This window comes from Peromyscus eremicus, chromosome 7 (assembly GCF_949786415.1).
Source record: "Peromyscus eremicus chromosome 7, PerEre_H2_v1, whole genome shotgun sequence".
Classification (NCBI taxonomy): domain Eukaryota; kingdom Metazoa; phylum Chordata; class Mammalia; order Rodentia; family Cricetidae; genus Peromyscus; species Peromyscus eremicus.
Window position 1 is genome coordinate 11,497,936 of NC_081422.1, and position 12,888 is coordinate 11,510,823.

The following is a 12,888-nucleotide window of genomic DNA, read 5'->3' on the forward strand; positions in this document are numbered from 1 at the left end:
TTAAGATGTGTTACATTTGTTTATGCTGTGGAACATTTGTTTAATGATTCAAAGATGTGTTGCATTCTTTCATGTTGCATTTATTTAACTCTGTAAAGCTGTGATACTTTGCCTATCTAAAAGACCTGATTGGTCTAATAAAGAGCTGAACATCCAATAGCAAGGCAGGAGAAAGGATAGGTGGGGCTGGCAGGCAGAGAGAATAAATCGGAGGAAAAATCTGGGTTTGAGAGAAGAGGGAGGAGTGAGAAAAGGAGGAGAGGAGGATGCCAGGGGCCAGCCACACAGCCAGCCACAGAGTAAGAAGGAAAGAAAGATAAATAGAATAAAGAAAGGTTAAAAAGCCCAGAGGCAAAATGTAGTTAAAGAGAAGAGGGATCATTTAAGTTAGAAAAGCTGGCTAGAAACAAGCCAAGCTAAAGCCAGGCATAGAATAAATTTACTTTGGAGCTGGGTGGCCTGCCCCCAAAAGAGTTAAAAAAGAAAAACTAGAAGTGCCCATTGCAGTTCTGCAGTCATACTGAAAGCATCATCTCACAAAGCGGTTATCAGTGTGCTCGTGGAGAATCTCAAGCATGTGATCTTCCCATAAGATCTTGTTACTAGAGGTTGAGTGCTACTAGGAAAAAGACACATGGTGTCTAGAATTAACAATTAATCTAAAAATATACTAAAATTATAAAATTTAGCAATACGTATTCTAACACAGTAATTCCAAAAATCACTAAAGAGATAGCTCAGTGGTTAAGAGCACTGGCTGCTCTTTCAGAGGACCTAGGTCCAATTCCCAGCATCCACATGGTGATGCAAACATCTGTAATTCTAGGCCCAGGGAATCTGACTCCCTCTTCTGCCTTCCATAGGCTGTATGGTCCATAGGCAGACATGAAAGCAAAACACTCATTCATATAATAGAACAATAAAAATAAATTTCAAAATAATATCAATTGACTTTTCCACGTTCCCATATTCCTCTAGAGTTTTCTCATGTTAGCACTTGGATGAGTTGGAAAAGAATCTTTTCTGTCTTTAGACATATATTTAATGCTTTCATTTCTAGACCTTTAATTAATTAATTAATTCATTATTCACTCATTCATTTATCAAATACCATTTGAATACAGCTTATAAAATAAGTTTTTTGGGTTTCTCCTTTTCTTGCCATACAAAAAATATTGGGACTAGAACCCAGTTTATAATTAACATGAAATATGAACCTAGAAATACTACTTTTCCTGAAATGTGCTTTTTGATGATGTAGGAATATGAGTGTCATGTGGTCCAAACTACGCTTAGGCTGGATTTGACATACCCATCAATTGTGTTATATTCTCTACACAGGGCGTCTCAGAGGACACCTTTCTTTTAAAGTTTGGTTTTCCTCTATGTCATGACCATGTCCTCACTCACAGCTTAGCTTCTCCCTTTTATTGTCAACTAAAAAACATAACGATGCATGCCTGTAATCCCAGCATGGGAGGTGGAGGCAGAAGAATCAGGCGTTCAAAGTTTGAGGCCAGTCTGGGATACACGAGCCCCTGTCTCACAAACAAACAAACAAACAAACAAACAAACATCAGAAACAAATTCACGTCCAGTTATAGCAAAGCTCTCCTGGAAGCTGAAATTGAAGGTCATTGCTCCCTGAATTCCACAGTTCCAAGAAGCGGGGGCTCTGTTGGACCTGAGCATTGAGGATCATGGGAGTTTGTGACCTGAGTGCTGCGGGTTATTGTAACCTTGGGCTTTGGGAACAAGGGAGGGATTTGAGAGTCTATTTATGTGTTCTTCTATACTGTTTTAAAAGGTAATAAAAATGTTATGCTTGGAGCTGAAATGGGAGCCCTCACAGCCCCACACTGACATGTTACAGTATGCTAGCAAGTGGCCAGCTGCTCACTCTTGTGGTTCTGGTGTCTGGCGCTGCCTGGCTGCATTAGGCAACATAGCTGAGACCAATAGAATCCCCTGTTAGTCACAATCACTGGGTGGTTTGCCGTTATGATATAAAGAGAAACTGAAAAAGAATTAAGTCATTTCTCCCACATTAAGATGAGGTGGGAACCACCAGTGTTTGAGGAATTAATCCTTGCAGCAGTCACTCATTCTAATTGATTAGATAATAATTAGTATGATTACTCTCCATCGTCTCCTGTGGGAGTCTAGATGTGGGAACTCCATCAGTCATTTCCACACTTTGGATCTTCTGTGTTCTTTGCTACTTCAGACTCTGTATTGCTTTGTCTAAGGATGGCATGATGTTATAGAAGTGTCAGATTCACAGTATCTCTGGGAGCTCATGGAGCTGAAGGCATGAAATGATTTACCTTCCGACCATGAACAATACCAAAGACACCAAAGTTAGGAAGTCAGGCGGGCACCACCACATTTCCCAGAGTGCCTCAGCTTTTCATACCATGCATCTGGTTGGATTTCACAAATTCCTTGTCTTCTTTGTCAACACTGAAGGGATGCCAAGTAAATTTCTGGATATTTTCATCAAGATACCTGCTGAGATTCTCATCAAAGACTGTGAACAGTAGGTAAAATTCCTTGTCTATTCCTTTCTAGAGAAAACGAAGAAACAAAGACATACAACATACAGCTTGAATTAGTCCTAAAATTCACACAAAGTGGGTCATCAACATTAGCGTAGACTCACCCATCACTTCCTAAGTCAGGATTCTGAGTGTGGTCTGTCTGTTGCTGTCCTCATGCCTAACGTGTGCTATCCAAGCCAGTCTCTATCCTGTAGCTTGCCTCACAGGGATCCTTAGCAATGCTATCCAATTGCCTCTCTCTCAATGATATTATGTAAGCTCAGTGGTCCCCTTCCTACCCACCTGTTCTTCCTGTATTCTACATATTTCTGTCTTTGGTCATGGTCTTAACTTTTCAAAAATTAGACAAACCCTCATAACCACACAAGTAAGTTTCAGAAGAAAAAGACACTGCTTTGTCACTGGCCATTGCTGCTTAATCTCCAGTACACTGCTGGTCCCTCCCACCTACAACCCTGGGGAGAATGTGGTGGCACTGATGGCCTACCTGTGTCCCGTCAGCGTTGAGGGTACCCTTTTTACAGACCAGCAAAGGCCCCACAAGCCCAGCACTAGTGTCCTTGATTGGCTGAACTGCTGAGAAGTAAAGATAGGTCAGGCAGGGGGGATCTTCATCTGTGGGGCTGACACTCTCAGGCACTGTCCACCTGTAGGTGAAGGTTTCACCTGGCTTGACGTGAGCCCCTGGTTTCAGAAATCCTGAGGATGCAAATGAAATAGTTGCACACAGCCGAGAACATTAAGCCTGGGTTTCCTGTCCTGGTTGGCTCTCTCTGATGACATATTTTACAAAAGGAAAGTTGTTTTTTTTTTCTTACAAATTCTACTCTGAGAACCCTGGACCTCAGATGCCATTTTATGAGATAGAAGCTAAAATAGAAGTGTTTCTTTATTTGCAGATTGTATCCTATTTTGTTCTCATACCATGTTTAGCCAGCCAGTTTTAAACAAATGATAGTGTTGCATTCACACAATTAAATACAAGTCTGTAAGATACCACTAAATATCTTCTATGTGAAATATATCATACTCAGTCCTGAAGAAGATGCCCTGAAAAGTAAGCAAGAATTCTGCCTTTGGGGGCTGGAGAGAAGGCTCAGTAGTTAAGAGCACATGCTGCTCTTGCAGAGGACCTGAGAGCAGTTCCCTGCACCCATATCAGGCAGCTTGCAACAGCATGTGACTCCAGCTTCGGGAGATCTGATGCCTTCTTCTGGTCTCAGTAGGGACCTGCACGCACACACACACACACACACACACACACACACACACACACACACAAGAATTTAAAAATAAATCACCAAAATAGAACCTTATCTTTAACAAGCTTGAAATCCGGGAGGCAAATGTAGCAAATAAATCAAACAACAAAAGCCAGAGCTTATGAGCAAGTGCCCAGGGTTCAGAGCTGCTAAACAGACAGCCTGGGTTGAAATTAAGATTCCAAATCCCAGGCAAGCACACTGGTCTTTCTGACTTGAACAAGGCTACAAGTTTACTCTACATCTGACTTTTGCTTTTCAAAAAGGTGCCCAGTGAGTTTTCTGAATAAAATAGTGGAAAATTCAAACATTCTCACTGTCTCTCGTATTTCCTGTGAACTGACCTCACCACAGTTACTCTGACCATCTTGGATTGGGGGTGAGGAGGGCAGGCAGGGGGTACGATGAGCACAGAAGTTCTGCTGTAGGAGATGGGGTGGATCTGAGGGAGCACCTCCCTCCTCTGTTCTGTTTCAACCCTTTGCCATCACTATAAAGCCTGCTCCCCACTGGTCTGGCTTCATTCAAGATCACAAGGAGTTATCCCAGGCAGCCATGATGTCTAGTGTAGAATAGGGATGTGTACCAAAAAACTGGAGTTTCCCATGAGCAATACCAGCAATGCAAGGATCATTCCCACTGCCCCTTGTGTGAGCAGAGAGCCTATACTCCCTGCTCTTTGAGAGACAGAGGCTGTAGATGTTGGCCCACAATACTGATTTTCAATAAATATCTGCTGGTGGATACAACAGAGCCCATGTGTGAGATGTTTATGTAAACAAAATGATGCCTCAGCTCTCACTGGCAGAATTTCCTTCAACTCGCAGTAGACATGCTCTCCATGTCGGAGAACTGGAAGAGACTGTGGAATCTCTTTGCCATTGAGGGTAAAGAAATGAACGTTTTCTAAGAGATGACTGTGGGCTTAACCCAGCCCTAAATGCTCTCAGCCCTGTAAGGTTGTTGTTAATATTTGTAATTGATCAGCAAGAAGAACAACATTCACAGTTTAAAAAATCATTCACACGATTGGAATTGGGAAAGAAGGGACCAGGAACTTGAGCCAAATCTGTCTCCTTTTTGTGTTTATGGTGGATGTACTTGTTCATGTGGGGAGATGCAGTGTGGGTGTATTCATTGGGAAGTCAGAGGTCAACTTTGCACATCTTCCTCATCACTCTCCACCTTAGTTTTTGAGACAGGGTCTCTCATTGAACATGTAGCTCACTGATTTCTACACTGAATCTACTCTGAAAAGAAAAAAAAAGAGGATATGGATATGATAAGATAAAAGGTAGATTATTGAATCTACTCTAAAAAGAAGAAGGGGAGGATATAGATATGATAAAATAAAAAGGTAGATTATTAAATCTACTTTAAAGAAACAACTACTAGTTTTAAATATTTTGCATTGGATTGGGTTTTGTATATTGCATACAAATTTTGTATATTGATACAAATTTGAGATTATTTTTGTTAGAATATACTGTACATATATTTTTAATCTTAGTTAAGGTATTGAACCTATACAATTCATTTAAAATGTAATGCAATTTTCTTGTTCTTGAAAGTTATTATTACCTACTAATTAGGATATAAAGAAATAAAAGTAGTCATTACAATCAAACTTGTAGGTCATGTTAGGTATGTTTTCAAGGTCAAACAGATATATTTTAGATAGACAGGTCATCTTCAAACACTTCAGAGATCTACAAAATATGGCATTTAAGATGTTTGGATAACATAGATTTTTTTTTTAATGGCAATGAGACATGTCTGCTCCTGGCAGCACCAATCTACTTCAGAGAAGATGATAGGCATCGAAGGCAAATTAGCCACTGGACAAGAAAATGCCCTTGCCTCAACTGCTGACAGTATGCTGTACAAATGGACAAGCAGGACACAAAAGAAAGGACTGTGAACTTTGCCAAGACAAAGTAGGGAAGCTCTTTAGAAAATCCTGCTTCACAGATGAGTCTGTCAGATATGCTAGGCCTGTAGGCCAAAGATGGATGCCCCAACATTGCAGAGGAATCTTGGGTGACTGTTCTGGCAGCCAGCTGTTTCTGTCATTTCTCGCATTTTCTGGGGGGTGGGGAGTCACTTGTTTGCACCTTCTGTTTACTTAAGTAATATTATTTCCTTCTTGGGTCTCTGAGGGAATTGAAGACTAGATAGTTATAGTTTTCTTTATTAATAAATTCAGAAAAGAAACTAAAGAAATGTAAAGTGTATAAGGTTGAGAGACATCAAAAGACATTTTTTTGGTTGGTAATACAAGTTGGGATAGAAAGTGAATTAGGTACAAAATTTTGGACTCAACAAAATAGGATAAATAATGAAGTATTTTCTCTGAATTTGTCAAATGTTAATGGACTGGACATTGTTAATTAATTCTTAACTGTATGTATTGTATATACTTATTGTACTTATTGTATATAGTTTTTCTTTTATTAGTTATAACCTTTTATTATTTTAGACAAAAAGAGGGAAATGTGGTGACATATTGTGTACTCTAATAAAATTTGCCTGAAGATCAGAGAACAGAACAAGTCACTAGATCAAACATAGATGCCAAGCAGTGGTAGCACACACCTTTAATCCTAGCACTGGGAGGCAGAGATCTGTGAGTTCAAAGCCACCCTGGACTACATGAGATTGACTCAGTCTTGGAGAGAAACAGAGCCAGGTAGTAGTGGCACACACCTTTAATCTCAGTACTTGGGAGTCACATGCCTTTAATCCCAGCACTTGAGATCCATGCCTTTGCTTGGGAAGCTCACACGCCTTTAATCCCAGGAAGTGATGGCTGGGCAGAGAAAGTTATATAAGGCGTGAGGAGACTGGAACTAGAGCTTTTTCCGGCAGAAGCCCTTTTCAGCTGGAGAACCTTTTCAGGCTGAGGAGTCCTAGAGGTAAGAGGTGACTGCGGTTTGTTCCTTTGTCTCTCTGATCTTTCAGCATTTACCACAATATCCGGCTTCAGGTTTTTTATTAAAAGGCCATTTAGCAATTCATGTTACAAATGAGCTTCAGGGATCTGCTTTTTACACACACACCCCACACACACCAGCGATGGTGTGTGGACATGCTCCATCCTGCTCCCAGCTTCTGCATGGATTCTCAGGATCCAAACTCAGGCCTTCACGCTGGCACAATAAGTATTCTACCCACTGAGTCATCTTCCCAGGACCTCTGTCTCTTTCTCAATCCTTTCCTCACTCATCCTATTTCCTTGATAAGCTGGGTTGAGACTCACCATCTATATTCGGAGCTGCGTCTGACGCCTTGTCATAGAACACACCATGGGGTAAAATGCTGTAGACCTTGTCAGCTTTGTTAGCAAAGGTCACTAGCAGGGTGTCACCCACCTCTGCCTTGATGACTGGACCTGGGAAGCCAGAGAAGAGGATGAAAAGAGATGGGAGAAATAAATCAGAGCAGAAGTCATTCTGCAGAGATGTCTGCTCCCAGGTGAACACATCCCCTTTAAAACATCAGAAAGCATGTCCTGTACCAAGGATTCCAAGATGGGCTTCAGTCTCAGAGGGTGTCTTTCTTCTACTAAAAGTGGCATCAACATATTCCGTGTACCGAGCCTTCCAGTACTTTCCTCCTATTCTGTTTTCAGCTTGTGTGAAGTACACTGCAGAGTCACTGTGGAAAGATGTGGGAATCTGAGAATATATCCAGATTCATCTCCCAAATGCATTCATCATGGAACCCATTTTGCATCTGTTTCAGGGGATCAGACACCCTCTTCTGGCCTCCACAGGCATCTGGCTTGCACATGGTAAACAAACATATATATATATATAGGTAAAAAAACCTATACATGTAAGATAAAATTATTTTTACATCAACTTGAAAAATACTATGTCTTGTGAAAGCCCAGAGACTCAAGACTAGGGAAGGAGAGGTTTCACTTAAGAAGCAACACTAGGCTTGGGTTTCAAAACAATGGCATTTAACTGGACATGGAGGAAAAGGAAGGAGAGGCTGTATAGTTTACACAAGAACCCCATTAGACCTCAACAGCTTATCTCCATCCAGAGTCATCTTATTCCCTCTCTGATACTGCTCCACAAGGGCAAAGGCCTTCTATTCTGTAGCGCAGTGCCTCAAATGACCCTAACCACTGTTGTTTGCACTTAAGAGGGTCTCAGGAAATGTTTGATAAAGAAATGAGTGAGTGAATGAATGAGTGAGTTAATGAATAAGAGAATGAGTGGGTGAGTGAATGAATTAATGAGTGGATAATGAATAGATAAGTGAATGAATTGTGAGTGAGTAAATGAATGAGTGAATTATGAATGGATAAAATGAATAGTGAGTCCATGAATCTGTGAGTGAGTGAATGAATAAATGAGTGAGTGAATGAATGAAGAGTTAGTGAATGAGTGATAGAATGTTTCTAGAGTTTCCATCTAACCAACAATCACAAATAATCACTCTCCTATTTCTCAGGAGCCTGCCCCTTTCTGAACAGAGGAGGAGTTGGATGGGGGGTAGATAAGAGGTGAGGAGAGGGAACAGGAGGAGAGGAGGGAAGGGAAACTGTGGTCAGTATGTAAAATGAATGAAAAATTTTAATGAAAAGTAAGGAGTCTACAAGCTATGACATCATGATATCTGCCATCAGAGACATAGTGATGTAGATCATAGGGAATAGCCTACTGCACACCTTTCTGGAGAGAAATTGGAAACACCAGCAGAGTTCTTACCTGCCAGACGAATTCAGGGGAAATCCAGTGAACTTATCGTAGCCTTGGGGACCATAATCCCAAAGGACTTTCTCAGCTGCTATGAAGTAGTGCCTCTGCTGACCCTGCATCTTTGGGTGAGGAACATCACTTCTGCAGTTACCCACGTTGTATTGTCCCAGCATACCAGCTGCAGACGGGGAAACACACAGGGCAAGGCGTGGATAAAACACCAAGGGAAACAGACAAATTTGGCTTCATCAGCATTTGAAAATTTATACAGAAAATTGGACAACAAACCAAGTTAACAAGAAAGGATAAATGGTGTGTGTGGAGGGGAGTTTTAATATATTTAAACACAACAAATATTAACAAATTAAAAGTTAATCATTTTAAACATAAATTTAAAAAGTAAATCTCCAATAGAAAATGGGACAGGCACAAAAATGGGTTGTTCAGAAAAGAAATAACACCAGTCGATAAACAAATGGAAAGGTTTCTATCTTAATTACAATTATGCAGCTCCATTGTTCATTAATAGGACTGATACAATCTACAAGTCCTAATTCCCAGGGTTATCAGGCAGATGGAGGATGAACATGCTCACATGCTGTGGGTGGATGAGTAACAATGTCTGATAGGGAATTAAGCAGTGTGTGTCTGAAGCTTAAAAAAAAAAAAATCCAATTCTGATCCAAGAATTCCGAATCCAGGAGTTTAAGAAAAGGAATCTGTAAATTGTTCCAACAGAAAGGAGACCAAGCGGGAGCGGTAAGCAGTAGAGCGTTGGTGAAGCCAGTGTGGTCTGTGACATTGGAGGCACCAACGTTGATAAAGTCACTCTGTCCTCGCTCACACGGAAACACTGCTGCAGATGTCGATGAGTAGGAGAGTGGGCTGCAGAGAGGTGGACTACATCAGCTTTGTCTCATAAAGTACGGAGCTATCTCTAGATGGGATTGTTGGGTCTCATAAAGTACGGAGCTATCTCTAGATGGGATTGTTGGCTTTTTTTTTTTTTTTTTTTTTTTTTTTTTTTTTTTTTTCCGAGACAGGGTTTCTCTGTGTAGCTTTGCGCCTTTCCTGGAACTCACTTGGTAGCCCAGGCTGGCCTCGAACTCACAGAGATCCGCCTGGCTCTGCCTCCCGAGTGCTGGGATTAAAGGCTGATTGTTGGCTTTTAAAATCAAACTACAGGGACCAGAGAGACGGCTTAGTAGTTAAGAGCACTTGGTGCTCTTGCAGCAGACCCAGGTTTGGTTCCCAGCGCCCACCTGGTGGTTCATAACTGTCTATAACTCCTGTCGCAAGGAACCCAACTCCCTTTTCTGGCCTCCATGAGCATTTTATGCATTAGTCACATACATACAGGCAGACAAGCACTCATACACATAAAATATGAATCAATCTTTTAAAAAATACATTTGCATAAATTTATAGTTTTATAATAATGTTTTCTGAGGGTATGGGCAATTCAAGAAATATTTTATATTGGTCATGTATAAATACTCATTTATGGTTACAACTACTAGCTAGATCAAGCTGCCATATTAGCTTCAAATGACTGTTGTTATCTTAGTTTAAATCTAAATTTGGAATTCATACATCAGAAAGTTTCTTCCCAAACTTAAAAGCGTGTGCAACATTAAGACTAGAAACCTAGGGACCGGAGAGATAGCTTAGCAGTTAAGTGCACTAACTGCTCTTGCAGAGGACCCAGGTTCAATTCCAAGCACCAACGTGGTGGCTGACAGGCATCCTTAAAGCCTATTCCAGAGGATATGGCTACTCCTTCTGGCCTCTGTGGGCAGCAGATACACACATGGTACATAGACATACATGCAGGCAAACACACATATACACACAAACAAGATAAATAAACCTAAAAAGAATTTTTAAAAGATAGGAACCTGTCTTATTCATCTGGTCTTTGCATACTAGTGTCCAGAACATATTAACTGGGTTGAGTTTAGTCGGAATAACCCAGCTGACTGACACCAGGACTAGCTACAGAAAGGTAATGGAACCAAGAAAGTGTTATCAACATCACCCGAACGCCAGGACTCTATTAGCATCTGCGTGTAGTAGCAGCATCCACATTTAACCAGACATTATTCTTCCAAGTTTATGTCACTGGCATCTTTTTTCTCTTCCTGTTTTCACCATCTAAGAACAGACCCTTTGTGCATTATAACTCTGCTACTGCTCCTTGGCTGGCACAGTGGTCAGAGTCCCCCTACGCGTGCATGCACACAAACACACACACACACACATACACACACACATATACACACACACACATACACACACATACACATATACACATATATACACACACATACACACACATATACACACACATACACACACATACACATACACACACATACACACATACACACATACACACACACACACACAGGGTAGTTCTGCATGTGCATGTTGATTACTCCAAGCCACTGTACTGACCATAGCACAGCACCAGAGTGCCTGAAGGTGTGGATATCACACCTCCATGCAGACACCCTGCCACCTTCTCAGCCTGGCCATTTAAATCCTTTCCTACAGGGTCCATCTGCCTTCCTAGTCTCTCTCATCACTCTTTGCCACAAATCTTATGTCAAGTGAAGATGTACTTTGGGTTGTTTCAAAGAACCAAGACCAAGACAGGCACATAAGCCAACTTTTTCTTTTTAAATCTACCTACCCAAAGACAGGCACACATAAGCCAACTTTATCTTTTTAAATCTACCTACCCTGAACACAGAACAGTGTAAGCCAATGGATTTTTGTCTCAATTTAAAGAATGTTCTAACAGCAGTTCAGAGCTGAGCTGAGCTGACACAGCACTAATGATACTCAGAAGGAAACTCAAGGATTGGGTAGGGATGAGTCCTGATCTCTGTCAGGGCTTTTCCATGTCTATTTCCAGTCACTGGAAGAGAATATGTACACTTTCAGTGGGTGTGGTCTTTCCTCCCTTCATCTATCCATTTCCTCCCCTCACAGAGGGGCTCAGCTTAGGAGTTCACTCCTCAGAAGTACCATAGACTGCTTTACAGGCACACCCATGGGGAATTAATGTTGCACACTCTGTGTACTTTGTAAATGTCTAACTACTAGCTCCTAAGTTTCTTTAAGGTTTCAGATTATTCTTAAGAGCACCATTAATAAACATCTGTAGAGGATGCTAAAAAATGTACACTGTGTCCTGCAGATGCTAAATAGTTAAGTAGATGCAATGCATGTGGGAATCTACTTCAGAGCACAATGACAAGCCTCTCCACACAGTCTCTATCTGTCTTACCTTGCAGATGGTCACTGACTTGGCAGGTTATCATCCATTTCCCTGGATTCTCCACTATCATTTCTGTTGTGAGGAAGGTGGCTGGGAACAGGTTGACAACATCTGCCCGGTGCCCTCTGGTGATGAAGGTGTTACCATAAAAATAGATGGAATGGATGTCTATCTCATTCCCCATCCCAAACAGGTGCCAGGACACAGATTCACCAACACACATCTCAGGCTCGGGGAAGTTTCCGAAAAGGAATCCATTGAGGGCTGCAAACACAAACACACCAGTGGAAGACACTCCCCTGCAGATGTGAGCAGGACCGAAGCCTTGGCAACATACCCACCAGCAAGGCTGGACAATCAGTGTGGGCCATTGCTATAATGTTTTCCTGTCGCAATCTCCAATATGAAAGAGTCTCACCACTCAAAGTGTTGAGAACAAGCGGCTCTGAGTGCTCAGCCCTAAACGGGACATCTTATCAACCTCCCCTGAAAAGGCTCAGGAAACATTGTGACGGAGGGGGCAGAAAGAACTTTAAGAGTGACAGAATGAGAAAGGGAGCTGTGAAGTGCTGGCGTTTTGACATGGTGTGGCTGTAGTGCTCATGAACTCAGCATCTGTGGTTACCTGTACAAGATTAAGTCAGTTAAAAAGTCCAGCATAGATAAGGGTAGGGACTCAGGTGTCTGAGGTTTAACTCACAGTTGATGGATGCTGAGGGAGAGAAAGTCACTTTTCTTTGGAAGTATAGTCATTGATAGGTTGTCCGTGGCCCAGTGAGTGGCCATAGCATGCTGAGGCACATATGGACAGTATTAATTGGACTCAGAAGGTTAAAAATAAATAAATAAAATGTAAAATGAAGATATGAGGCTGGGACAGAGATGTGACAGAGGTCCTTAGAGCAGAGAGTGGGGTAGATATGATCAAGATGCATTGTATATGTTTATGAAAATTTCAAAGAATAAATTAAAGTAGTATTTGGGGGCTAGAGAAATGGTTCAGCATTTAGGAGATGTTGCTATTCTTGTAGAAAACCTGATGTCATTCCCAACACCCACAACAC

General features: G+C 41.4%; 1 protein-coding gene across 1 annotated transcript in view; it reads right to left on the reverse strand.

The window, feature by feature from the left end:
- The window catches only part of Hephl1 (hephaestin like 1), a 69,969-nt gene that overhangs the window by 25,523 nt on the left and 31,558 nt on the right, over positions 1-12,888 (reverse strand). The window contains exons 5-10 of the mRNA XM_059266664.1: positions 11,834-12,088; positions 8,548-8,716; positions 7,341-7,480; positions 7,083-7,214; positions 3,049-3,260; positions 2,417-2,567 (exon numbers count right to left, since the gene is read on the reverse strand). Of these exons, the coding sequence (XP_059122647.1) occupies positions 2,417-2,567; positions 3,049-3,260; positions 7,083-7,214; positions 7,341-7,480; positions 8,548-8,716; positions 11,834-12,088 (1,059 nt within the window). The remainder of the gene's footprint in view (positions 1-2,416; positions 2,568-3,048; positions 3,261-7,082; positions 7,215-7,340; positions 7,481-8,547; positions 8,717-11,833; positions 12,089-12,888) is intronic.